Source organism: Sturnira hondurensis, unplaced genomic scaffold (genome assembly GCF_014824575.4).
Source record: "Sturnira hondurensis isolate 20B ecotype Veracruz unplaced genomic scaffold, ASM1482457v3 Scaffold0009686, whole genome shotgun sequence".
Classification (NCBI taxonomy): Eukaryota; Metazoa; Chordata; class Mammalia; order Chiroptera; family Phyllostomidae; genus Sturnira; species Sturnira hondurensis.
In genome coordinates, this window is record NW_028082317.1 from 649,701 (window position 1) to 673,679 (window position 23,979).

Sequence of the window (23,979 nt, forward strand, 5' to 3'; positions counted from 1 at the left end):
TCATAATTAGGAAAATGCAAATTAATGTTCTACCTGAAATTTTCTACCACTTACTATATACTCCAAAGAAAAGTTTAAACATGCATGTCAGGAGACATGTGTGATGGTGCAACACTGTTCATAATAGAGAAAAAAGTGAAAAGGAACTTATGTGTCCATCACCAGGGAAACAGATGAGAATGTTCTGGTTTCTTCAGCCAGAGGAATTAATACAGCAGTTAGAAAGAATAAATTAGCTCTTTCAGTATCAATATAGTTAAATTTCAAAAAACACGTGAAGTAAAAAAGGAAAGTATAGCATATTTTAAAATTCTTAATGACTCCATGTTATATAGCTATTATGAAAAAAACAATATCTAGAAAAATAAAAAACTAAATTATAGAAAGTTCACACAGAATTGATGATATTACTGTCTATGGGGAGGAAAGGTGAGGAATGAGCCTATGTTGATAAAAGGAACATAGTCTTTGGCAACAGACTTCAGCTCTTAGCTGCAAGTCTATTCTTTTTACATTAATAAAAATATGAAGCAAAGGTGGCAAAAGTTAATAGTGCAAATTCTAGATAGTGGTAAGTGACTTGTCTATATGCCTTTGTACTCTTGATTATTAAATCTATGCTCCCAAAATTAAAATAGTTAAGAAAAAATATATGATAAATGGTGAAAGAAACAGATAAGTCTGCTTTCATTTTCTCACAAAGGAACAGCAGGTGTATTACTATTTCTATTAGTTATTCGGGCTTTATTAACATACTACAAAATTATTTATTAAGAAATAAGTACTTTATATGTAATTAATAAGGTAATATACAAAATATCTTTTTACCAACTCTTAATTACTTATGAACCGATTGTCTAGATTTTTAAATTATTATCCTTCTTGCAGAAGTATTTTTATTTGTAATTTCCATGAAAGAGCTTAAATCTTCATAATCAATTCATTAAAGTGCTGAGGGAGACCATTAAAACCAATAAGTAGTGTAAACATTTTACTTTTAATCTTATTCATTTATAAATTCAGTCCCTGCTTCAGAAGCAAACTTCACTTTGTTCCCAGTTTTGTGTCTGTTAAACTGATAATCTTTATCACCTGTTTTGGAACTATTAGCAGCAATTTATTATATGTATACAGAGGGAGAGAAAATGAAATTTTAATTAGGATTCTCAAGTGATGTCAAATATATTGTATAGTGAGATGTTTTCCTCGGAAAATTAATCTCCAATTTTATCATCAAAATAACAATGGAAAAACATTTATTTATTTTTTAAATATTTTTACTTATTTATTTATCTTTAGAGGGGTAGGAGAGAGGGAGAGAAACATCAATGTATGGTTACCTTTTGTGCGTCCCCTGCTGGTAGTTAACCTGCAAGGAACTGGCCTGCAACCCAGGCATGTGCCCTGACTGGGAATCGAACCGCGATCGTCTGGTTCGCAGGCCCGCGCTCAATCCACTGAGCTATGCCAGCCAGGGTGAAAAACACTTAATTTCTATATATTTTCTATCCTCTAGTTTATCATTCAGATTAAGTTTCTTAACTTGCTTCAGCCTTAGAAAACCTGGTGAGCATTGCAAACTGTTTTACACCGTGATTCCTTGAGTGTTATGGGAAAGATGTATGTGGTTTTGAAATCGTATTTAGATTAATTTTAATATTCCTGTGCTTTGCAATGGTCACTGCACCTTGTCCCACCCAATACAGTTTAGAATCATTCCAGATAATCTGGTCAATGATGTGGATAGTCCCAAAGAGCACAAAGCTCTTAGATCTAGGGTTAGGCCATAACTATACAAGTTCCATTCTGTACTGTGGGCAGGGGGCAGAGAAGAGGGACACAAGCATTCTGGAAAATTATGTTGCTTCTTTTCACTAAAATCTTTTCTAACTATCTGACTCATGAAGGAGTGGAACACAGCCCACTTTAAGCCTTCTTTTTCAAAGAAATGACAAACCCTTACAAAAAGGGAATTTGACCTGTGTGTAAGGAAGCATAGCAGGGATTAATTAAACCTTCTGAGATTAACGAATCCCAGTAACAGACAAGTCTCATCACCTGGGATGCTCCCAGTGACTATCATACTAGGAGACGATTAATCTTCAGATTTTTAACTCAGAGTTATCTGGCCCGAAGTGACATTGCTTTTTGCAAATGATAAAACAAATTATACTTTTATAAGGGCCATTTATAACTAGTGATGGCTACATTCAAGACCTTTTAAAAAAGTCATAGGTTGCATCTGAAACGTTTTAAAATATCTCTTGCTGAAATAATTTAAGAAGAAAATAATCACACACACACCTCTGCATACACACATGCACACACCCTTGTTGAATTTTAGGGTTATGCATCTTGGAAAAGATTAGGAAATCATGTAGAAGTAATAACAAACCCCCTGCATAAGAAGCAAAAAACAACCAATAGATGGAATTTGAAAACTGTCATAAGATTAGGTAAAGTATTTATGGGTGATCTGTGCAATAGTGTAGGTATAAGTGGTTAATCCAGAAGATATTTTTACAGCCTTGCCTGCAGTGCACCAAAAGATGCTCCTTCCTTAGCACCATCTTCAGGCTCCCCGAGCATCCACTGTAAACTAAGTTACTGACTCCTGCTCAGGGGCAAGATCCTTGAGGAAAATGTGGTTATAACTGAAAAATCGAGTGTACTAAAAATAATTTTACAAAATAGGTTTGCCTGCTTACCATCATAGTAGTGTTCTTAATATGATGTTACTCATGTAGTAAGAGCTATCTTAGTGCAGTTTTTTAAAAATACAGATTTTATCTAAAATTTCAAAAGATACCTTTTTTTTTAATTTAAAAAAGTCAACAACAAACGCATTACAAAAAATACACTGACTTGACTTAAAAATCTTCAGGAATGACCAGGAAACTTGAACCACTTTGAAGGCATTAATTCAGCAGGTATTTATTATTTTTTAATGAATAAATTAAAATTATTACAGCCCAGGTACATGAATTTTTTTATTGAGGGAGGAGGTATTAATCTCCAGAGATTATATTAAAACACTGTTTATATGTGTGTGTTTGTACCATTCATTGAATTCTCAAATTGGACTTTGACCTAAAAAAGGACACACCACATTATAACATTGCATGAGTATATTATGTGCTGTGCATCTGACTGCATCAATGAAAAACAAATATAGAAATCATAAAAAATCTGGTTCTCACTTCAATATAAATAACAAAAAATAGTCTATTATCTTTAAAATCCTTGAAAATTCAATATATATGTGCATACACACCACTAAATATTCCAAACTAACTGTATACATACTGAATCCAGTAGAGCAAAACTAAGAACAATTCCCAGATGAAAACTGAAGCCACATTTAGACTTAACCCAGTCAATCCACTTTGCTTTCATTTAGAGCATCACCATAAAAATCAGCCTCTTTGCCATTCAGTAGGACTCTTCAGACCAACACAGATTATCCCAAATACTGACATGCGGTTGCTTTTTAAAACCAGCCAGCCCACAGAATTCTTCAAGGCTATAATTATTTTTCCCTACATGAAATATTTGTTCCCTTTAATTAAGAAAGAACAGCAAGTCTCACCTAAAGAAGTGTGATTTTTCTGATGATTAATATTACATTGCTTGTTACAATCTCATTAGTGCAGATTGGATGTTGTCAGAGTGGAGTGGAATCAGCTCACCTGATAGACACTGGGAAGTTAAATCCCTCCGTTACCAAGACTATTCTTTACAATGACCTCAACCAGACTGTTGGGTAACACATGGGCCATTTTTAAATATGCTGATGGAAGTCTTTCTGGACATCTAGGATATTCATTACTAACAAAATAATTTTCTTTATAACCAAAATATGTGACTTTATCAACAGGATGAGTTGCAAAAATATCCTACTGATGACTTCAGGAATTAAATAGTTGAACTGACACGTAAATTGAAAAAACTTTTAAAGAATATAATTTCAACTTCTCCTTAAAACAGCTCAGCTTTCTTACTAGTATAATGTTTCTTACTAGTTTAATGTTTCCTTCCCATTATTTAAGCCCATATTAAAGTTATATTGGGTTGGAGAGAAAAGATTTAATAGTTTCAGAAATTTCACAAGTGATATATTTTTCTCAACATCCTTCTTTTCTCTCTCCAAAATCAATCTCAGTCCATGGATCGAAGGACAAAGACTCTAGACAGCTCCTGAGATGATGACCCCTGGCTCTCAGTGAAAGAAGGATCGCTTTCATATTTAAAGCCTGGTGACTTCACTCCAATTTGACCTCATTCTCCCACCTGTTCCCAGATGCCCAGAGGGTCCTCTCCCCTGCAGATCACCAGTCCAAGCACCACTTAGCAGTCCATAGTTAGGAACTGGTGCCTCTTCATGTGATGTTTACCTTGAGGAATCCTTACTGATCAGAAAATATCATGTTCTCTAATACAGGTGGAACTGATTTTTGCAGTAATCAAAGACAACAAACTGTGCTCTGGACCCTAGTCAGGCATTTTGCAATCATGTCATGGGTGTGTCATAAGAGAAAGAGAAAGAGGGAGTGTGAAAACTGATCAAAGCAAGTCTATTATCATTGCTGACTACAAAGCAAAACTGAGCTTTTGCTTTGATAAAAATCACCCCTCCCATCTCAGTAGTGTATATGAATAGTTTTATTCTTATTTCTACAGAACAACATATTTCCTCTTTTTACTAGTCTTCAAAACAAACAAGATTACTGAATTAAAAGGGAGAGACTAGACTACATGTACAGTTCCCAATATATTATCTATCTGCATTTTTTCAAGACCCTCCCTTCGCCACAAACTACCACAAGCTAGGACACTTTCTTTTCAGCCATGGCCACTGTGATTTTACTGGAGCAACCATGCCCTCTGTGTCAGGGACCATGCTGAAAACTTCGTGTGTGCCATTGCAGTCAGTACCCTCAGCTGACTCTGGAGCCAAGTTCTTGCATCCAGGTCTCAAAGAAACAGTCTTGGTTGAGGACTCATGATGAAAATTTGTTGCAATAAAATGTAGGTTTTGATATCTGAGGAATTTAGAGAACTCTTTCAAGGTCTCTGTAGCTCACCCAAGCTGAATATAATCAATCACAAAGTTCTTAAATGTTTATGTTTAGCTCAAATAAAATATTAAAGAGTATAATATATTATAAGCATATTTAAGCAACTGATGACTCAGTGACAAACCAAAAAAATCTCAATAAGTATGTTTGAAACTTAATTTAGTTGTGTATTGTATCTGTATGCCAAATTGTGTTGTCCAAAAATCATAGATTTTAGAACATATAGACATAAATGAATTAATGAGTACATATATACATGTATGCATATATATATTAATCTTCAATCACTTTTATTGGGTTATCTCTTAAACTTCATCTATTAATCTTCTATATTTTTAATCTATTTATTATTAGGGTGTTTCTAATGGTAAGAGGAAAAATGTTCCACAGGTTATATTTCTTATGTGTTCCCATAAATATAAACCATTGTATTCAGAAGTCATGACAAGAATAAGTCGATTAAACTGTAGGTTTTGATGTCTGAAGACTTTTATAGAAGTCTCTCAGTTTCCACAGCCCCCTCTGCCTGCCCAAGACTCTAGTAGAGTTTGCACTAAAACTCTGATGAAGATAACAATTCAGGGAAAAAAAAAACTAATTTAATACTGATAATTCACACTTGGGGATATGTGTTGTATTATAAAACAGGTTCAACTTTAGAATGCACAAAAGTATTTATCATTTTTTAAAATTTAAGGTGTTATTCATTACACTTTACTGAGACTCTACAACCATTTATCTCATTTCAGAATCAAAGGGATTGTGTCCTTTATAAGAGCTAACTGCAGTCTAATACATGTCTTTGCTTTAGCCATTATAAAAAGTGAGTCACTGAAATGGCCACAGCTCCTCATGGGACTGTCCCATTCCCAATGTCCTCTTCAACTAGAGGAATCCTGACCAAGAGATGCACCTAGGAAGGTGTGGGGACTCAACCTCTGTGTGTTTATGTCCAACAGACTGCCCTGAAGCATGGGTGATGGGGGAGCGAGTAGTGCAGGGGTGAATGCACTTCACATCTCTTGAGGACTACAGGAGGAGAGGTCCAGCAGTGACCTCTCTGCTGGAATCAATGAGGAAGCCAAGAGAAGGGGTCAGGGATAACTAACTATCTTTCTCACCAGAAAAGCCTTGAGATCTCTGAAAACCAAGATATTCCTCACTTCCTTGCTCCTGTCCCCCATTCCCCTGGAGAGCTGGGGTACAGAAGCCTACCTTACTCCCTTCCTGGGAGCCACCCAGCTTCCACCATAGGCCTTGACTGTGGGAGAGAGGAGACCTCTCATCGTTGGATGCCACCAAGTTCTCTCCAAATACGAGATATTTGGGGACTTAAAGGATTCATAGAACTGTGATTTACTGAAAAGTGAGCAGCAAAGTCTTGGGACCTAACTATGTTTTCTCCCAGGATCAGAAAAGCATTATCCTCATTGAATTTATTTAAAAAGAAGGTGAGGCATAAAAAGAACATGTGTTTTCATTATAGTGCAAATAACACTTGTTTAATATAGTGGTTATATCAAAATAAGTAATAGTAAAACTACATGTTTGAAAAATTATGAAAAATTCTACTTATAATGTTGACACAACAATAAAACACTCTTCTTGTGGCTGACATAATGTTGTTGACAATGCTGCCTTTTCAGACCAAAGAGAAATTTAATGTGTTTCCTTAACTATCCTTTTCAAAAGGTTTGTAATTTTATTTAGAAAAGAACAGGATGACAGCTAAGTGGGAGAGAATAGCGATTGGAGGGATTGAGCAAAAAGGAAAAAGGACTCAGGGACATGGACAATGGGGGGGGGAGGGGAATGGTAATGGAGAAAAATACAATAAAAATAATTAAAAAAAGAAAAAGAACAACAAACGCTTAAGAGTAAGACTTTCTATTGTAAATGTTACATTAAAAACACCAACCAAAATTACTAAATGAAGAAGAATTTTTATAATAATGAAGCAAAATAAACCATGGAAGAATTGGAATATTAAAAACAATTATTCAGAATCCTCTCTACAGCACAAAGCTTATTTCCAAGGTGCTATTCTAAGACACTGAGGTTAGAGCCTGGGAGAAACCTACTTAGAGCTAGCTATGCAAAGGTGCTGTGACAGAAACAAAGATGTTGACCATCTGCAGTTTCTACGTTACATCTACTGTGTCAGGACAGACCCGTAGCTGAGCTTACCTGGGAAGCAGGGGGGACTCATAAAGCCACAGGAGACTACTTCCTGATCGATTAAGCTAACCCAGTGAGGGAAAGAGACCCTGGCTGTCATCTTAAAGATTCCTGAGAATGAGGGGACCACAGAATTAGCCTGACTACAATGGATGAAACATCTAAGGGAAGACCTGTCCTTGGGGAAAAGGGCTGCATCCTTGGGCTGTATCCTTGGATGGCAAACATGCCATCACACTCACTGAAGAAAAGCTGGCCTGCGAAGAATGGAATAGAAGTCAGTGTCTCCAGTGTCCTTACTGGTCACCCACTTTCTACATAGGAAATTGTAGGAATCTATACATGGATCTCCATGTGGCTTGAACATGTAATTTATTTATGACCTACATGATCTTTGTGTGTCAACTGACAATTCACAGAGGAGTGGCAGGCAAACAACACTAGAAAAACCAGCTCAAACTTAGCCACTTCATTAGTTTTCTTTGGGAATTATGTGATATTCTTTAAATCATGCTTTAATTAATAAATAAAGTTTTAAACAAATAAAAGCATTATATTATTATTGTTATCATTATTTTATTGTTACTCTTATTAGCATCACTTCCTTTTATGTGCTTTGGTAATCATTTTCAAGTAAGCTTAATAAATAAAGGTTCAGTGTGTGACTGTATTGAAGTGTCCTGAGCGCTGCGTGTGGCCCTGGAATAAGGGCCGCCCTGCCTGGCTGGTTTCCAGCTTGCAGCGGTTAGCGCGGGCAGCCTGCAGCGGCTGGTCTACGTCCTCACGTTAATCTCCCCAGCTGGCTTTTGGCCAGGCAAACATGGTGAACATTTCTGCTCATCTTAAATTAACTAGTAGTCAGCTTCTGCAGTATACCTCATGATTTTAATTTAGAAGCCACCCTATTTGAAATCTAGGTAGAGAAAGTAGATTTAAATATAGTCTTTTTAAACATATAATATTATTAATATTTTACCTATTTTGCCTTAATCCAGGAAATGAATTCAGCATTCCAAGACCAAATATTTCATCTACTTCAATTTCACTTATTTTCCTTTTATTACTTTATTCCGTTTATAGCTTATTTCTTTTTATTTTCTCTTGCAAAATTTATAAAAATATAGAATATGAAAAATACTTTCCTTCAATATCAAGGGTGCTTACCAAGTTTAACCATAGGAATATATATTTATTTATGTTATACAATTTTTGACATTACAAAAATTTCTACAAAATTGGAGGTTCATAAGAAATAAAGCCTATTCTAAGTTGACCCAAATTTTGAGACCTTTCTGTGACTTTGGAAATGGGTCTGTAAATCTGTAAAACCTTAAACTTTTCAGGAATTTCAATGAGTTAGCAATACTGCAAACATAACCTTTCTTTGCATTAATTCAGGATTTAAATTTAGGTTTCGGTGACCAATGGGAGAAATAGGGAAGAAAAAATGGGAGTTGCAACTCAGATGAGAACACTGTATCTTAGAAATTACACTTACAGAGGATCGGAGAAAATGGCGGCGGAGTAGGACGGAGCGACTGCAGTTCTCCTACACTTGGGGGAAAATCCTGGCAGATTTACAGAAGAACAGCGCAATCAATTCCCCAACCAACAATTCCCCAGCATTTATGAAAATAAGAGACCAGAGATAGTGACGAACCAGACAGCTAGAGGTCCTTGGGGTCTCAGGGACGCAAGTAAGGACGAAGGCGGCCAGACCGGCGGCAGCCATTAGCCAGCGAGTAAAGACCTCGGAGCCACGGCTGCCACAGTGGTTGGAGCCCAGAGGCTTCCTTCCATCTGTGCCCAGCGACAAGGGTGTCTGCCACGGAGAACTCATCGGGAGCCCGGCAACCCTGAGAAAAGTCAAGGGCAGCGGCAGCGGTGGTGGCGGTGGCAGGACGGCAGCCATTGGCCGGCGCATAAAGACCTTGGAGCCTTGGCTGCCTCAGCGGTTGGGGCCCAGAGGCTTCCCCCTGCGCCCAGCAACAGGGGCGCCCAGCAACAGCGGCAGGGCCGGCTGCCCTCGGGAGCTAGGCACCCCAGAGTAAAGTCAAAAGCAGCAGCTGCAGGCCCAGCTGCTGCTTTTGGCCTGAGTGTAAAGACCTCGGAGCTGCTGCTGCCGCAGCTTCCAGGGCCCAGAGGCTTCTGTCTACGGCCAGCATCGGGGCATCTGCCACAGAGGACTCAGCGGGAGCCCAGCAATTCTGATCACACACACACAAAGAAAGGAGTAGGTGGAAGCAGAGAACATCAAGATACCTGAAGGAGACTGTACCACTGAATTTCACAGGAATTCTACCACAGAAGTTCACACCATAAACCTAGGGAGTCAGAACAGATCAATTTAAGAAGCTGAAGCTAACAAGAAGACTCTCATAAGCAATGGGAAGACAAAGAAACAATGCCCAAATGAAAGAAAAGGTGGAAGTCTCAGAAATAATGTTAGATGAAAGAGAGGCAAGTCAGCTATCAGATATTGAATTCAAAGTACTAGTTATCAGGAAATTCAAAGAGCTCACAATGAGCTACCAGAAACTAGAGGGGAGCTACCATGAGCTCTCCGCAAACTATATCAACATGAAAAAGGAAATAGAAACTATCACCAAAGGACAAGAGGAAATGAAGAATACAATTTCGGAACTGAAGAACACAGTAGAAGGAATGAAAAGCAGGATCGATGAGGCAGAAGATCGGATCAGTGAGTTGGAGGACACAGTAGAAAGAATCTCCCAGAAAGAGCAAGAAAGGGAAAAGAGGCTCAAAAAGAATGAAGATGGGCTAAGAGAAATGCAAGATAATATGAAACGTAATAATATCCGAATAATAGGAATACCAGAAGGAGAAGAAGAAGAACAAGGGATAGAAAACCTATTTGAAAGAGTAATGATGGAAAATTTTCCTAATTTGATGAGAGAAAAAGTTACACGAATCCAGGAATCACAGAGAGTCCCATTCAAGAGGAACCCAAAGAGGCCCACTTCAAGACACATCATCATTAAAATGGAAAAATTTCAAGACAAAGAGAGAATCCTAAAGGCAGCAAGGGAGAAAAAGGAAGTAACATACAAGGGAGCCCCAATAAGGTTAGCTACTGACTTCTCAATGGAAACACTCCAAGCAAGAAGAGAATGGCAAGAAATATTTCAAGTAATGAGAACCAGAGGCCTACAACCAAGGCTACTTTACCCAGCAAGGCTCTCAATCAAGATAGAAGGCCAAATAAAGAGCTTCCAAGACAAAAGAAGTCTAAAAGAATATGCCTCCACCAAACCAGCTCTACAAGAAATACTAAAAGGGCTGCTTTAAGGAAAGGAAGGAAAAGAGAGAGACAGAGAGGAACTGTGGTACAAAAATGGCAATGAATAAGTCCCTATCAATAATAACCTTGAATGTAAATGGATTAAATGCTCCAATCAAAAGACATAGAATAGCTGAATGGATAAGAAAGCATGACCCACACATATGCTGCCTACAGGAGACCCACCTCAGGACAAAAGACCATCACAGACTAAAAGTGAAAGGCTGGAAACAAATTTTCCAAGCAAATGGACAAGAAAAAAAAGCCGGGGTAGCAATTCTAATATCAGACAAAATAGACTTCAAAAAAAGGGCCATAAAGAGAGACCCAGAAGGTCACTTCATATTGCTCAAGGGAAGAATCCAGCACGAAGACATTAACATCATAAATATATATGCACCCAACATAGGAGCACCCAAATATATAAGAAAAATCCTAGAAGACTTCAAGAAAGATATTGACAGCAACACAATTATAGTAGGGGATTTTAACACCCCACTGTCAAAAATGGACAGATCTTCCAAACAAAATATCAACAAAGATATAGCAGCATTAAACGACACTCTAGAAGAAATGGACTTGACTGATATATATAGAGCGCTTCATCCCAAAGAAGCTAAATACACATTCTTTTCAAATGCACATGGAACATTTTCAAAGATAGACCACATGATAGGACACAAAATGAGCCTCAACAAATTCAAGAAAATTGAAATCATACCAAGCATTTTCTCTGACCACAAGGGACTGAAATTAGAAACCAACCCCAAAGGAAAAAACCCAAAACACCCAAAATCATGGAGACTGAATGGTATGCTATTAAACAACGAATGGGTCAAGATTGAAATTAGGGAAGAAATCAAAAAGTTTCTGGAAACAAATGAAAATGAACTCACAACAACCCAAAACTTATGGGACACGGCCAAGGCAGTCCTGAGAGGGAAGTTCATAGCAATACAGGCTTACCTAAAGAAAATAGAAACATTTCAAACAAACAACCTAACCCGACGCCTGCAAGAACTCGAAGAACAACAACAAAGACAGCCCAGAGCAAGTACAAGGAAGGAAATAACCAAGATCAGAGCAGAATTAAATGACATAGAGACCAAAAGCACAATTATAAGGATCAATGAATCCAAGAGTTGGTTTTTTGAAAAGATAAACAAAATAGACAAGCCTTTAAGTAGGCTCATTAAGAAAAGAAGAGAGAGGACACAAATAAACACAATCAGAAATGAAAGAGGAGAGATTACAACTGATACCACAGAAATAGAAGGGATTGTAAGGAATTACTATGAAGAACTGTATGCCAAGAAATTTGAAAACCTAGGTGAAATGGACAAATTTCTAGAAAAATATAATCTTCCAAAACTCAATGAAGAAGAAGTAGAAAGCCTGAACAGACCAATAACAGCAAATGAAATTGAAGCAGTAATCAAAAAACTCCCATCACACAAAAGCCCCGGACCAGATGGTTTCACAGGAGAATTCTACAAAGCGTTTAAGGAAGAGCTAACCCCTATTCTTCACAGACTATTCCAAAAAATCCAAAATGATGGGAAACTCCCAAACTCTTTTTATGAAGCGAGCATTATCCTAATTCCAAAACCAGAGAGAGACACAACAAAGAAAGAAAATTACAGGCCAATATCACTGATGAACATAGATGCTAAAATCCTCAACAAAATATTGGCAAATCGCATCCAACAATACATCAAAAAGATCATACACCATGACCAAGTGGGATTCATCCCAGGGATGCAAGGATGGTTCAATATCCGCAAATCAGTAAATGTAATACACCACATAAACAAAAGCAAGGACAAAAACCACATGGTCATATCAATAGACGCGGAAAAAGCTTTTGATAAGGTACAACACCCATTTATGATAAAGGTACTCAGCAAAGTGGGAATAGAGGGAGCATTCCTCAATATAATAAAGGCCATATATGAAAGACCTACAGCCAACATCATACTGAATGGGCAAAAACTGAAAGCTTTTCCACTAAGATCAGGAACAAGACAAGGTTGTCCACTTTCACCACTTCTATTTAATATAGTATTGGAAGTTCTAGCCACAGCAATCAGACAAGAAAAGGAAATAAAAGGCATCCAAATCGGAAAGGAGGAAACAAAACTGTCACTGTTTGCAGATGACATGATAGTGTACATGGAAAATCCTATAGACTCTACCAAAAAACTGCTGGAACTAATAAATGAATTTGGCAAAACAGCGGGATACAAAGTCAATATCCAGAAATCAAAGGCATTTCTGTATACTAACAATGAATCAGCAGAAGCAGAAATCAAGAAAAAAATCCCATTCGATATAGCAAAAAGAAAAATAAAATATCTGGGAATAAATCTAACCAAGGAGGTTAAAGACCTGTATGCAGAAAATTACACAACACTGAAGACAGAAATCAAGGAAGACACAAACAAATGGAGACGTATACCGTGTTCATGGATTGGAAGAATTAACATCATCAAAATGTCCATACTACCCAAAGCAATTTACAGATTCAATGCAATACCTATTAAAGTACCAATGGCATATTTCACAGACATAGAACAAACACTTCAAAAATTTATCTGGAACCATAAAAGACCCCGAATAGCAGCTGCAATGTTAAGAAAGAAGAACAAAGTAGGAGGGATCACAATACCTGATATCAAACTGTATTACAAGGCCACTGTAATCAAAACAGCCTGGTACTGGCATAAAAACAGGCACATAGACCAATGGAACAGAATAGAGAACCCAGAAATAAACCCAAATCTCTACAGTCAATTAATATTCGACAAAGGGGGCAGTATCATAAAATGGGGTAAAGATAGCCTCTTCAACAAATGGTGTTGGGAGAACTGGACAGCTACATGCAAAAAAATGAAACTCGAGCACCAACTTACATCATACACCAAAATAAATTCAAGGTGGATAAAAGACTTAAATATAAGCCATGACACCATTAAAGTCCTAGAGGAGAACATTGGCAGGAAAATCTCAGATATTTCACGCAGCAACATTTTTACTGATATGTCCCCTAGAGCAAGGACTATAAAGGAAAGAATAAACAAATGGGATCTCATCAAAATAAAAAGCTTCTGCGCAGCTAAAGAAAACAGCATTAAAATAAAAAGACAACCAACTGTATGGGAAAACATATTTGCCAATGATACCTCAGACAAAGGTTTAATCTCCAAAATATACAAAGAACTCACACGACTTCACTCTAAGAAGACAACTAACCCAATTAAAAAATGGGGAAAGGACTTGAACAGACACTTCTGCAAGGAGGACATACAGAGGATCCAGAGACACATGAAAAGATGCTCAATATCACTAGCTATCAGAGAGATGCAAATTAAAACTACAATGAGATACCACTTTACACCGGTGAGAATGGCTATCATAAACAAAGCAATAAACAACAAATGTTGGAGAGGGTGTGGGGAAAAGGGGACTCTGGTCCACTGTTGGTGGGATTGCAGACTGGTACAACCATTATGGAAAACAGTATGGAATTTTCTCAGAAAACTAAAATTGGACTTGCCTTTTGACCCAGCAATTCCACTGCTGGGATTGTATCCTAAGAACCCTAAAACACCAATCCCAAAGAACCTATGCACCCCAATGTTCATAGCAGCACAATTTACAATAGCCAAGAGTTGGAAGCAACCTAGGTGCCCGTCAGTAAATGAATGGATCAAAAAACTATGGTACATATACACAATGGAATTTTATGCTGCAGAAAGAAAGAAGGAGCTCCTACCTTTTGCAACAACATGGATGGAACTGGAAAGCATTATGCTGAGTGAAATAAGCCAGGTGTTGAAGGACAAATACCATATGATCTCACCTCTAACAGGAAGCTAAACAACAAAACAAATAAGCAAGCAAAATATAACCAAAGACACTGAAATAGAGAACAGGCTGACAGTGACCAGAGGGGAGAGGGGAGGGAATTTCAGGGGAAATAAGGGAGGGATTTAGAGGAACCTATATAAAGGATACATGGACAACAACTGAGAAGGGTGGAAATGGGAGGGAGGGGGGAGGATGGGGGGTGGAGTGGGATGGGAGTAATAGACTGAAAACTGTACTTGAAAAATAATTAAATAAAAAAATTGAAAAAAAAATTAAAAATAAAATAAAAACTAAAAAAAAAAAGAAATTACACTTACAAAACATTAATTCATTTCTAATTTCCCACTAATTCCTGTCCTCATTCATTTGCTTAGTAAAGAATTTTAAAAGATAAAACTAACATTATAAAATGACATATTGACACAGTGATGATATATCCACTAAAAGGAAAATAATGTGTTTTCCAAGGTTAATGTTTATATTTTTGTGAGTGTGTGTATGTATGTATATATATATATATTAAAAAGATCTAGATTGTGTGTGTTTTCAATTATATAAATTTAAGACTCTTTAAAACGTAAATGTCAAAAGGAAATTTTTGAAAAGTTTCTATATTTAGCTGAACTTATATATTAATTTTTTCCATGTCCACTTCAGCAGAGCTGTTAATAATGTTATACAAGATTCATTTGGTACTTTTAGTATACTGGTATCATTCTATGAATAATCTTCATATTTAAAGGTAAATCACAAATGTACTGATAATTAGTGATAACAACAAAATAAAAATCTTCACTATACCAAATACCAAGGTATATCAGCTAAAATATAAATACTACGTCTACCCTCAAATCACAGACTGTATATTGAATATGTTGATCAATACACAGTTAGATTTTACATGTGTATGTTCTAATGAGAATTTTAGCCTCCCTTTGTCCTTGAAATTTCCTTAGATGTCTACATTTATTTAGGAACTTTCCCATTAATACATGTTAGCTATAGTGTTTTCCAAAAAACCTCTAAAGGCAGCAATTTTCAGGAATTTGGCGAAGGAGTCTGTATGAACAACTAAGATTTTCTCAAAAGGTTTCATTCAAAGACAAGAATGTGTAAAGCCTTCTGGAAGCAATTTTGCTTTCAATGACCTGCTCAGGGTCATTATTAGTGACAAGAATATTAACAAAATTTTCCATCGACAAGATGCCATGGAGATCTATAATGTTTAGGTGACCAGATAGCCCTGAAAAGCTTCTGCTTAGGGCTGATGAAGACTTTGATGCACGGAATGACTGCCACAGAGACCACCTGCCAAGTGACCCACACAGCACAGGAAGGAACTGGGAAGAACTGCCCACCTGAAAAGCATTAGCAAATGGGTTCCAAGGTAGACATGGGCTGCTCAACAAATGTAAGTGCTTTAGATATCCTTGAACTATTTTTCTCCGAGATTAATATTTGTATGCGTCCTAATGCTCAAAAGGCCATATATGCTTTCAGTCCAGAGAGAATGTGTTTATATCTGTGTGAGTGAGAGATGATTTGATTAATTCATCAGTGTGCCAGGAGCCGGGTGCTGGGGGTGCTTAAATCATCAAAAAAGTAAAAAAAAAGTCCTTCAAGTAAAATCACCTTGTTAAAATAAAATATGCTAATAATAGTTTAATTTATGGGTCACACTGGATGGTAAAGCATCTTTATGAGGGGAGACTTTTTAAGTTGTCTATGACAGGGGAGGGTTAGTGACCACACTCATCAGTATTACCTGCTGGGCTCCTCTTGAGCATGGAGGCAACAGTTCATGCTGTTCACCAAAAAGCTAAACAGACGACTGTACAAGGACTTGGCCAGGAGGTCCCGGTAAAACTCAGCCATCTCCACAGTGTGTCGTCGTGTGATCATATCTCCTGGAACCATGGAAAGGATGGGAGGCATAAGAACAAGGGTTTCTCTCATTTAAAAGCAGACAAAACTGTGTATATCCTTATTCATCCATCATACATCTCCATACATCAAAAGGTGTTAAAGAATATATTATGGCTCTAATAAATGAGGTCTCTGCCAATTATTATCTAAAATGTTTCCTAACATGAGTGTCACATACATCGCAATCTTATTTGTTACTATTGTTGACCACAGCTTTTGACCTTTTGCAGACTGTAATTTCCTTTCAGCTAGTGACCCACGTCTTCGAAGGGCCGCTTCTAACAAGTTTCCCAATAACAGTTCACTGGTTTGGATACTGAATCACCCCTAAGGCATTTGAAAACCTGGCCATCTGGAAAATAAGTCATATTTTAAATATGTTCAAAGAAATGATTCAACTAACCAAAATGTGGGTCTGGAATGTGGGAACAGGATTGGGCCTTAAGGTAGAAATTTCTATGTCATTCTCAAAGAGATGGTAATTGAAGTCTTGAATAATAGGAATTTTAGAAGAAAACAGACTAGAGGAGAAAGCAAAAAAAACAAACAAAACAAATTAAGTTATGTCAAGTCCATGACAGCGTTAATGCTGGAGAGTGGAGAGGAGACGGGAAGGTCCTGCTCCTGCTTTGCAGCGCTGACTGACCTGGCTTCCCACTGAAGCTCAGGCTGAGCAGAGAGCTGGGCAGCAGGGTGATGACCATGGGAAACGAGGGGAGTTGCTGGGAAATGAAGGTTACATTGTTAACCGTAGAAACACATGTAAGGGAGCAGAACTGCTTCTGAGACAAACAAACAAAATAGCAGGTAATAAAGAGTCCGGGAGCTGTAAGTTCAAGGCCGGGAGATGGAACAACCTATGGTGGCAGTGAAAGCAGTGTGCTGTTTTTGATGTTACCAAATTGAAGTCTTTAGAGTCAACCTGATTAACGGTTCTAATGAGTCACCAATGTGGCAGGGATGTACGGAGAGGAGGGAAGTGTAAGCAGAGAAACCTGCATATATTAAATTATAGATATTAATGGAGAGTTCAGTTCTCCTTTGAAAGGTCATGAGAAAAAATAATGCATTTGGATAACTTCAAGAAACAGTGTGGCTGGGCTGCAGGGATTATTGGTGGGAAAATGGCTAAAAAAGAAGCAAAAAAGTTCAGTGTGGCCCCAATATTAAGGACCTCCTATCTCATCTCACAGTGACAAGTTTAATTACAGAGGCATTGGAAAATCTTTCAAAGACTGTTGCCCATGGATGAAAACTGTATTTGTATTTCAGAAAAATTATACCTGAAAGCGGTGTGAAAAGAAGGTAAAATGAGATATGGCCAAGTAAAAGATTAAGGAGGACGTTCCTGCCACAATCTAGGGAAAGATAAACTAAGGAAGTGGCGATAGGAAGGAAGGGAAGGCAGTAGGGATGAAAGCTACTTATGGAATAGAGCTGGAGTGTGTCTGATCTACTCAACAGAGAAGGCCGTAGAAGAGGTATGAAGAATGACTTTTGACTTTTGGGCAACTGAGTGGATAATGGGGGAGATTCACAGAGTTCAGAAACATGGTTGACAACTCCAGATGTGAGGCAGAAATTATGTCACATACCCAGGTATCTGCAAGCAGGCCCCATAGAAACAGAAGTGAGAAAAATGTTGATTTAGAGCAAAAAAGATCAGGTGGTTCGTGATTCCTCAGAATTAGGGTGCAGAGGCACCTTGGTAAGGCCATGACTCAAGTGAGTAACTGAAGAGCGTGGAGGACGCTCTTCTTGTTCCTTTGGTATAGAGGCATGTAGCACAGAGACTTATCTTGAGAGTCAGGTAACATTAGATTCTAATTCCAAACATGACATTTACTAATGGTTATAAAGTTATTTAACCTCTTCCAATCTAGTTATGAAGATAGCAATGTGTACCTTGTAGTAATTTATAAAAATTTTAAAAATCCTATATCCATAGTGCTTGGCACAATTCTTGTCATAAACACCCAATAAGGGGCAGCTGTTGTTGTAACTGATGATGTAGAGGGAAAGGGATGCTCTTCGTTGAGGAGGGCAGCAGGGCACCCCCCCTCCAACAGATCTAATGTTTTAATGAAATAAATCCTTTTGCACTGATGACTTGATTTGTCTAACTGACTGATCAGCTAGAAAAGGTGACCAGTTAAGGAAAATGGTCTCTCAAAAGCAGAAAGAGTTCACAATATGCAAGTATCATTCGGTTAAACTGGCCTAATAGATTCATAAGGTTTTTCTCATGTGGCATTCAATTCACACAACTGGTTTCACTAAGTGGCGGAAGGTAAGTTTGTATTTCCTTTTTGTATTTCGAAGTCCATGACTGCACAAAGGTGACAGCCAGAGTACAGAGAACTCACCTTTAAAGTACTGGACATCAGTTGTCAGAGCAGACACTAGTTCATCTGCCGAGACCTGTAGCATTCCAGCCACTGAAAGTTAAAGCAACATTAAAAACCAAAGTTAGTGTTTTTGACAAAGAGAGAACATTGTATGCTATGGTTATGATTTATAAGCTTTATATGTACCCATTAGAAAGTGTGTGTATTAAAGAAAACTAAACTATCAACTTAATTGTCAAATTCAACTAAAGAAACAGCCTATAAGTAATCAAAACCTTAATGAGTTCTTGGGGCTCCTGCATTAAATCACAAGTTTTTTCCCTTGTTCCTTTCAGAAGTAGATCTGAATGATTTCTCTCAATTCCTGATTAAAGCACTTTGATAGGAGGGAAAGATATGATGTTGACAATCTGGTTTTAAGGAATTTTGAGGGGAAAAAAAGAAAGAAAAGCAGCCTGAGCAACCTGGGAGTGACTAACTTCAGAGGAAAGAGAGGTTTTTGGCAAGATCTTTTTAGGGAAGTAATTGAATTTGATTTAAAGCCTTAGGTAATAACATGCCCCCCAAATATACTGCATGGCAGGGATGGGGGTGGAGAGCACTTAGAATATAAATAAACCCAAGTATGTGCTGAAGAATCAACCTGCTAATGTGGTGAACAGCAGGAGAACATAAATGTGCATCTTGTTATTCATTCCCATCACCGTTTATAAAAAAGAACAGAGTACAAGCTATTCTTCCCCTCAACCCCACCCCGCCCACCCCCCACCATTCTCACTGAATTCTGCTCTAGAGGAACGGTGTTATTTCACTTGGCTTTTCTGTAGTGTGTCTCCATCTACTGGCAGGTCTGCAAAACTGCACACCAAGAGGTTAATGTTAGCTCTGTTCCACTGACCTTGTTCCAGAAGCTGGAGGTCAGAAACAAATGCAGAGTCTGCCTCTGTCAGAGCAGTGAACCGAATATCTCCAATGTGTAATATTGCTGCTAGAATTACAAACAGATTCTCCACCTCCTAGGCATTTTACAAATAGAGAAAATGAACAGGATTACTTAGAAGAAAACAGATTAAAAGTCAAACCCTTTAAAAATCTAAGAGTAGGTTTAAAAGGTGATGTTAATATGGTCAACTTCTATTCTAGATGAAGAATAAAATGACTGTATAATGCATTTCAGCATTCTCACTACAACTTATAGGAAAAAATCTAATGACAATTAATACTTCTCTATTTAAAAAAAATAAAGTACATGATGCCTGTCTTAAAGTTAAAAACACATTTCAATTTTTTTTTTCAAAAAAAGACGTGGATCCTATTAGTGGTGTTGTAATTTTTCAGATCTTGAATGTTTGACTCTCTGGTTCAAAATGAAAATCTCATAGTTCAATGCACATTTCCTGTACATTAATGTTTCTGGTCCTTAAACAAAAGAGAGTAAGGAAGCGATGTTCTGAAAAACATGAGCAGTTTCCACGTAAATATCAAAATGAAAGATGAGTCTGTGCAATGATGGTCTGGCTGGCTGGATATCCCTGGGAGGTCAGGCTCCACACATCCTCCCATGCTGACAGAACTGCATGTGGGGGCCGTCCAGACTCCAGGGGACAGGGCTGCCTCACCGGAGAATGCAGGCAGTGGTGTCCAGCTTCTAGTTACCTCTCTTATGAGATACATTGGTATTATGACTATAGAATCTTCTGCCGTAAAATTAAGGGAGGCACAATGAAAACACCTATGCCTAGATAAATAAAATGCTAATTGCTTTTTAAGGTATTTCAAGGAAAATCCAGAAAAGTGGATTTTGAGCATAAGGTAACCAGAAGTAGAAGAATGTCTGCTGATCCCTGGCTGGTGTGGCTCAGTGGATTGAATGCCAACCAGTGAGCCAAAGGGTAGCTGGTTCAATTCCCAGTGAGGGCACAGGCCTGGGTTGTGGGCCAGGTCCGCAGTAGAAGGCGTGGGAGAGGTAACCCATTGATGTATCTCTTGCACATTGCTGTTTGTCTCCTTTTTTTCCTCCCTTACCCTCTCTCTAAAAATAAATATTAAAATTTAAAACATAAATAACATTAAAATAAGAATATTTGCTGAAAGATAATCTCTGAGTATCTGGAATCCTGCATAAAGAAAAATGCCTTAGATATTATTTTAGATGCTCATTTTCTGTCAAGAATCAAAAGTCAAGAAGCTGCAAATTAAAATATACTTTTCTAGAATAATGACATATTTATGATGAACTAAATATATTTAATGTGATGTTATCAATAGTAATATTGGTTAAGTTTCATATAGGACAAATGTGATAGCCTTTCAGGTTTGTATTTATTTTCCTAATCTGCAATTTGGAGATAAAAAGCTCCTGCTTGTGGAAGTTTTACTAAGAACTACTATTATTTTCTTTATAAATATATAGTTGAAACAATATACCCCATAGGACTTCATGAATTTCCTCCAGAACTTCTACTTTTTATCGTAAGATATAATTGTATCATCTTTAAAATGAAGGCATCGACAGGGGTAATCTCTAAGGCATTTTCAAGTCCAGTGTTCTATGATTTTGGCATTATTTAAAAACGTTTTTGATAACTCCCTAATCACAAATAAGTGTTTTAAATTTAATTCATTTACACTTGTTTAAATAACATTTTACCTCTTATACTACCTGACAACTATTTTCCCTCTTTAATAATTCCAATAGCTCATTAAATTTTCTATTCCCTTGTGAGATAGGAACTTCTGGATACACGGACAAGAAGACTTTGTTTTGCCCTCAAGGATCTTAGAGTTGAGTGGTGGGGACAGAGCTGAGGAAACTACCCATAACCATGCATTGAAACGTGGTAAATACTGTGACAGAGATAAAAACAAGCCGCTCTGTGAGCAGGGGGCACAGTGAGCATCTGTAAGCAACAATCACCGCCGTCTTGCTGGCCGGCTGGAATGGTGGTGATGGAGAAAGAGGTGGAGGTGCCTTTAGGAACTGACCACTCAGGACTACAATCATCCTTGATTCAAGGCCATCACCCACCTAGAAATACCTTCCTTCCAATCTTATTAAACATGATCTATTCTTACCAAGTGAACTAAACTGACACCATCCCAGTCACCCCAAAGGGCCAAGATACAGGGATTGTGTTCTGTTAAAATGTTCATATTTCTTTTACTAAAAAGGTTCTTTACAATTGTCTATTAGCTGTCTCCAATGGAAGTATATTTTGCATGTCCTGACTTTGAGGATCAATCATGGATTTTTAAAACACTGTTCCCAAGCAACTGGAACTTTGGCAGAATGATTCCTTAGCCACCTCTATATGCCAGTTTCCTATAAGAAAGGAGACATTTCAGGCCTGAAGCAAGGGGGGAAATAACAAAAAATACAATAGCAAGTGTAAAGATAGGAAAGAGCAAGTGGATAGGAGTTAGTAAAGGACAAGTGCAGAGATTGGATAATCAGAAAAAAATTTATACCATATGACTGCCATTCCTAGAATTCCAATCTCTGAATGGGGCAAGGGTGGAGTGAAGCAAAGTGCCCAAAGGTAATGCATTTAGGGTGAGTCCCCTCTTCTGTCCCCTCCCTTTTTGTCATTTTCCTACCCCCTCCCACCCACTTGCTGCCCCATTAGCCCTATCTATATGGGCAAGAGAAGAACAAACACCCAGAGCAATTAAGTTAGTGATTTAAGAAAAGGAAAAACAATACTTAAAAATGTGACTAAATCTGGATTACTGACACACCAAAGCTAGCCATGCAATCTTTTGTTAATTGTGATGAGGAACTGGTCATAACTCAAAAGCACACCACATCAAATAGGGGGAAACAGATAATGTTCAGGGGAAAGAGGTTTGCGGGAATCCTGAGAAGTTTCAAGGCTTAGATTACTTCACACCACCGATTCACTACACCTGTGCTGTACAATTCAGTGGCACTACACATACAGTACCATTTCCATTTAAATTAATTGAGACAAAGAAAAATTAAAAGTCAACTTCCTCATTCTCACTAGCCACATTTCAGGCGCCCAGTACCTGCAGGTGACCAGTGGTCCCTGTAATGCACAGCACAGGTCCAGAACATTTACATAGTCCTGGAGATTTTCATTGTACACAAATAGCTTATACATTTTAAATTAAAATGTTCAGGTCCATAATGCTTGCAGGCATTTGGTAATTCTTTAAAAATAAAAACAGTTTTATATTGTTCAGGAAGATATTATAATAAAGTGATTCTTGGCAGTAAACAGTTCCTTCGGATCTGCCAGTTTTCTCGAGTTGGTCAAATCTCTTTGGCTGACACGGTTCATTTGGGAAAAGGTCTCCTTGGCCACCCTCTGGAAAGTAGCAGCCCCTCTTCTGGTCACTCTTTACTAGTCTACATAGTACCTGTGAACCTTAACGAACCCAAACACGTCATTTATGTCTATCTCCCCCCCTGGAATGCAAATTCCAAGGGGCAGATAGTGGGGCTTATTCTCTGTGACTCATGAGTGTTTGCAACCACATCCGGAATACAATAGGGACTCAGTTAAAGATTTTGAAAGATTAACTCTGATAAATAGTACAAGGTTGGTTTCTCAGAGAAATATTTGTGATATAACTCACCAAGCTACTAAAGCCAACTACATTCAGAGCTTGTTTCAAAACAGCAAATCTCTCCCTGTTCAGAGAATTCTCTGCTACTGATACGTTGTCTTGTAGGGTCTGGTTCAAATACCTGTCACGAGAGAAAGCACACAGCATTATGGCTTGGCTCATCGTCAAGCTGCAGTGGTTAAAAGTCACTTCGGCCATATTTGGTGTCCAGAATAATGGAAATCACCTGGACATTGTGCACTGTGTTTATAAGGCTTTGATACATAATAGCACATGATGTTTCAGGAAGGGGAAAAAGGTTCTTGTTGTACCAGAACATATTTACACTGTTTTACTTGGGCTCTCACCTTAGCTGCACCCTTCCAACTGACTAGAGAAGGTCATAGTGTTTTATGTATTTCATAGAGAAATTTGGTGGGTCCTGTCATATACTTTGTAATTAACATTTTTATTAAAGAATATTAATTTAAAGTAATTTATTATTTCTTCTTGTCAATATCTGTTAATTATGAAGTGGTTGATTAACTCATTGATTTATTTCTTTCATTCAACAAACACGTAGGAATCACCTACCAAATCCATAATACTAGCAGCTGAGGCTATGAAGATAAAGGGCTCATCCCTGTAAGCTCAAGAGTAACAACAAAAATAATGTGTCCTTGATAGACACAAGAGAAGGGGCAGA

The 23,979-nt window shown here is 37.7% G+C and overlaps 1 protein-coding gene across 1 annotated transcript in view; it reads right to left on the bottom strand.

Moving 5' to 3' along the window:
- LOC118994671 (unconventional myosin-XVI-like) overlaps nt 1-23,979 on the bottom strand; it is a 298,709-nt gene that overhangs the window by 230,570 nt on the left and 44,160 nt on the right. The window contains exons 3-6 of the mRNA XM_037057347.1: nt 23,304-23,415; nt 19,600-19,717; nt 18,720-18,791; nt 16,193-16,334 (exon numbers count right to left, since the gene is read on the bottom strand). Of these exons, the coding sequence (XP_036913242.1) occupies nt 16,193-16,334; nt 18,720-18,791; nt 19,600-19,717; nt 23,304-23,415 (444 nt within the window). The remainder of the gene's footprint in view (nt 1-16,192; nt 16,335-18,719; nt 18,792-19,599; nt 19,718-23,303; nt 23,416-23,979) is intronic.